The sequence below is a fragment of the Polypterus senegalus genome, chromosome 6, assembly GCF_016835505.1.
Source record: "Polypterus senegalus isolate Bchr_013 chromosome 6, ASM1683550v1, whole genome shotgun sequence".
Classification (NCBI taxonomy): domain Eukaryota; kingdom Metazoa; phylum Chordata; class Cladistia; order Polypteriformes; family Polypteridae; genus Polypterus; species Polypterus senegalus.
The window spans coordinates 193,846,176-193,851,033 of NC_053159.1; the positions used below are offsets into that span (position 1 = coordinate 193,846,176).

The window sequence follows — 4,858 nt, forward strand, 5'->3', positions numbered from 1 at the left end:
AAGACAAAAAAGTGAAGGAAACTATTAATGTAATTAAAGATATTATTTCATTCCAACATTCTTCTGCCGAGTATCCGTCAATGTGTCATAACTGTGAAACCAAAGTGAGACCAAGGGGTTTAAGACTTTCCAGACCCTAAAGAAGCGGGCAGAAATGGCAAGTAACAGACAAACAGAGAAAAGCAGCAGGTCAAAGAATAGAAAATAGCTCAACAATCACAAAGTCCGAGTCGTCTGGTAGATTTGGGGAAAGACTCCTTCCATATCGAGGTCTTCATGTTAAAGGGGCAGCAGTGCCAGCCAGCCAGTCGGCACTGCCTACAGGGAGGCGAGGTATAAACCAGGGGTTCTCCAAGTCAGTCTTGGGGTCCACTGTGGCTTCAGGTTTTTGTTCCTAACTAGTTGAGGCGAGCGTTATCAGGTGAGGTCACTGCTTAGCTGCCATGTTTTTTTCCTCTTATTCTACACTAAGAAAGCAGTGCAGCATAAGTTTTACATTTAAGACATTTAGGAATATTTCCATTTTTGCTAAAGATTTAAATGCTTAACCCTCTTTTGTTGATTTTATTCCATTTTGCCCGTTTTCTCTGTGCAGTCTGCACCCTTCATTGTATCTTCATAATGACAACCAGCAGAGCAGACAGCCAGGCAAACACAGAATAATCAACTACTTTAGTGTTAGACCCACTAATCACAAAATAATTAATTTAGTAAACAATTAGAACACCCGGCAGAAAACAGAATGAAAATGAAGATGAAAATATTGTTAAAAAGAAAAGAAAAAAAAAAATGATTATCCTACAACTGCTTGGAACATTTTTAAAATATAATTTTTTTACCAAACTTAGTTTTCTAATTTCTACATTTCCCCAAACACACAATCTGGCAAATAACAGTTCACTTAATTAGCCCAGGAGTCCAATTAAAAACCGGCAGCCATGGGGGTCCGCAGTACCGACAGAGAACCCCTGTATAAACTACATAGATTGTAATGTAGAAGAAAAAAAAAAAAAGTGTCTCATCTCGACCAAAATTCTGTTGTCGTGCTACCCGAGTTTGTTTAATCACTGCGGCACAACAGCACAACCATCGTAAAAGTAAGCTAAAAAGGCTCACTGCGGCGTCGAGTCCATCTGCACACTTTAACTGTTCATCCATCCATCATCCAACCTGCTATACCCTAACCACAGGGTCACGGGGGTCTGCTGGAGCCAATCCCAGCCAACACAGGGCACAAGGCAGGAAACAAACCGCGGGCAGGGTGCCAACCTACCACACACACTAACCACCTGCGTGTATTTTCTTCAGATGCCTAACGGTGTCACCCAGACATCACAAGGTCCTGAGGAGGTCAGAGAGGTTTCATTTCATATTTATTATTCTATTTTATGTAACACATTTAAAAGACAAGCGTCAACCAAAGTGCTGCACAATAACATCAATGAATACAAACCAAAGACTTAAACAAAAGACAAGCGTACAAACTGGCACGTTTTAAAAGGAATAAAATGAGCAACAGATTAAGAAAGCAATAGGAGAGAGCCACGATAGCGGACAGCAACACAAAACACACCCAGTCTGTAAAATAAAGAGGCTTTTAAATTTGACTTCTAGATATTTAATGTGGAGGAAGACTTAATAAAAGATGGAAGACTACTCCAGAGTCTCGAGGCAGCTGCAGAGAAGGCCTGCCACCTTTAAACCATCTGAGCAGAGGACTCCAGAGGTGGAATGGAGGCTGACAAGGTCAGAGATATAGCCGGGAGTCTGCCAAGGAGAGCGTTAAAAACGAATATTAAAGCCTGCCATCCACTCAATTTAACAGGCTGCCAATGCAAGGATGCAGGCACAGGAGTGACGCTCTCTCTTTTCTTGGCACAAGTTAGAAGCCAGGCAGCTGCATTCTGGATCAACTGTAGGCGTGCCAAACCTGACAGAGATACCCAAAGTACAGAGAGCTACAACTACCAAGACGAGAGGAGATAAAAGCAGGAATGGCTACTTCCAGATTCCAGAGCCTGAAGGAAATGATTGCATACTCAGCCTGAAGTGACCACAATGTCATAATTACTGAATGAACCCTACTGTCCTAAGCAGGTCTCCATGGCCATATGAACTCAACAGAAGAGAAAGGTTTATATCCCCAATCATTTAAGAGCTGCCGTCAGCGACAGGGTCAGGAATATTACAACATAACGTAACAGAGGCCTTGTGCATAGTTGGATTTTACAGAAGTGACCCACAAGCAGGGCTTCAATCCCAGCAGACCACAGAGGCTACAGGTTTTCCTGTCTGCCATTTTCTTAATTAATGACAATTCCTGTTGTTAGTCGATTTCTTTTGTCTTTCTTTAAATTGTCTTTTTTTTTTTTTTTTTTTTTTTTAAAGAGTCAGTCCTCTGAATTGCTTATTGTTCCCCTTAAATGGCAGACCAAAAAAAAAAAAAAGATGAAGTAGTGAGCCATGAGATGACCATCTAAACTGAGGTTGAAATTCTAACTGATCTGTTAATTAGGAGTGAATGCTTTGTGTTAATTAAACCCATTATTTTATTTGATGGCGTCTTGGTGCTTTTATTCTGCCAGACTAGAAATTTCCAAAATTTTTTTTTTTTTTTGAGTACCTCCAAAATGATTTTGGTGTCCCCAGCAGATCAACAGAGAACTTCACCTGTCTTTATATTTGAAATATTGTACGATGGACACCAGTTAGCTGCTCATGTGCTGGCCCCTTGGAATCTCTTTACTGTCTGGCTGCTAATTAAGGAGAAACTGAAACAATTAAACTGCAAGTTAGTTCAAATTTAGGTGTAAATTAATTAGCAGCAAAAACTGGGCACTAATTTAGAAAACTGTTAGAATGGCCAACTACAATCAAAGTGGCCCTGCAAGAATAGAGATGGACACCCATGGACCAAATTAACAAAGGTCTACCTTGGGTGTCTGCGACAGTCATGTCAGTCAGTCCGTCCGTCCGTCCGTCCTTCAACTGTGTTACATGTCAGCTCTGAAATTAGAGTTCAATTTAAGTGATATAATGTATAATACATTTAGTATCCTGAGATAACTGTATTCGTTAACTTCCACCCGGCTATATCCTAACACTGGGTCAAGGGGGTCTTCTGGAGCCAATCCCAGCCAGCAGAGGACACTTTCATTCAAATATTTTTAATTGTGCATTTGCCCCAAAGCATCGGTTCAAGATATTCATTAAATTTTATAAATTACCTTGGACTGTCTTATTAAACAACTATATCGTTTTTTTTTACATCCATTTTTTGTGCATTTATTTCGGTGTAATTGAACTGGCTCCATGTGGGCACTGACTGGCACTGGTCAGTGAAGTGGCATGTACCACAAGGGTTTCACTGATGATGAACCTGACAGAGCGTGCAGTGGGTCCCAAACTCGGTTCTTGAGACCCCCTGTGGCTGCAGGCTTTTGTTCCAAATAACTGCGTTTTTTAATTTGACTCCCATCCTAATTAAGTGCGCGCTTATTTCCCAGTGTCTGTGTTTTGGGGCGAGTGTAGAAATTGCTAAACTATTTCTCACCAAAGCAGGGACATGAGGAGAATGTAGTTTTTGTTACTTCCATTCTGCTTTTCCAGGTGGTCCGGTTGCGGACTCCATTATTGACTAATCAGTGGGTCTGACGCTGAAGGGTTGAAGCCTTTCATGTGTCACTGTCGTCTGCTTTAATTAACGTTATTAGAATAAAACGAAGGGAGGAGACGACACAGAAAAGGGCAAATTAATTGGAAAACAACTTGGGACAGTCGAGCATTTAAAGCCGTAAAAAACACAGATATTCCCAAACGTCTTGTAAGTGTGAAATCCTACTGCTGTGTCTTTGAGGCCTGAATCAGAGAAAACAAGAAAACTAAACAATGAAATCAGTTATTCTTATCAGTTATCATAACGAGCTATGAATCTGCTTGGGCCGCAGGGGGTTTGGGGGCCCCGGCGTTCGCGCGGCCAGAATTGCCCACCTTAATATCCCCCAAAGTCGAATAATCCTCAAGTACACCGCGGGTCAAACGAACCGAGGCAGGGCTGTGATACTCGGACCTAACTCCCCATTTAGACGAGTCCCGACTCCACGACCATTTTAAAGAGTTCTCAAGGGCTTCAGATGAAAAGCTACACCTTAGTGGGGCTTCACATCGCAATTCTCACGACCACGCGACATTAGAAGGAAATGCAAGTACGCCGCCGTTCGCTCAACTACGGGTTGATGTGTAAAGCAACGAATTTCAGCCTCGCGCAGAGAAAATCTGATTTACTTTATAAAAAATAAAATAAAAACCTCACGCACCTGCAAACGCGCTCCACTCCGACAGACGAACTGCAGCGAGCGATGATTCTACAAAGGCGCCTTTAGCACCAACGTGAACAGACATGCGCAGAACGAGGCGTCGGACTCCAGAGCGGCAAAACTGAGCAGAAGGAGAGGCGCCCGAGTGCCGGAAGCTCGTGCACATGCGCACAACGAAGAGGCAGGCGGGAGAAAGGTGAGTTACAGCCGGTGCTGTTGACCCGTTAGCACCTTTTTATACCTGAGACGTATGTGACAAACGGCTTACATGTACGGTGTGTTTGAATGACGGGGTGGACAATGAACCCTATAACAGGCTCTCAATGTGCCTTGATGTGAACTTTTCACATGAACGAAACCAGCGGGCCTTGAACTGATACAGTAGCTGTTGTTACAGAGCACTTGTAGCGCAGCAGACCGTTTTACTTATCGTCACGCCTTTTATACTCCCTTTAAATCAAATTAATGTACAATTATCGGCATAGCGAAAATTAAACCAGCTATTAAAGCCTTCGTTAATAAAACATAACAACGCAGAGTCA

General features: G+C 42.4%; 1 protein-coding gene across 2 annotated transcripts in view; it reads right to left on the minus strand.

Moving 5' to 3' along the window:
• Window positions 1–4,511, minus strand: part of LOC120530610 (SAP domain-containing ribonucleoprotein-like) — a 55,945-nt gene extending 51,434 nt beyond the window's left edge. For both annotated transcript variants that reach the window (XM_039755033.1, XM_039755034.1), the window contains exon 1: window positions 4,317–4,511. In XM_039755033.1, coding sequence (XP_039610967.1) covers window positions 4,317–4,482 — 166 coding nt within the window. In that variant the 5' untranslated portion in view covers window positions 4,483–4,511. The remainder of the gene's footprint in view (window positions 1–4,316) is intronic.
• Window positions 4,512–4,858: the final 347 nt, after the last annotated feature.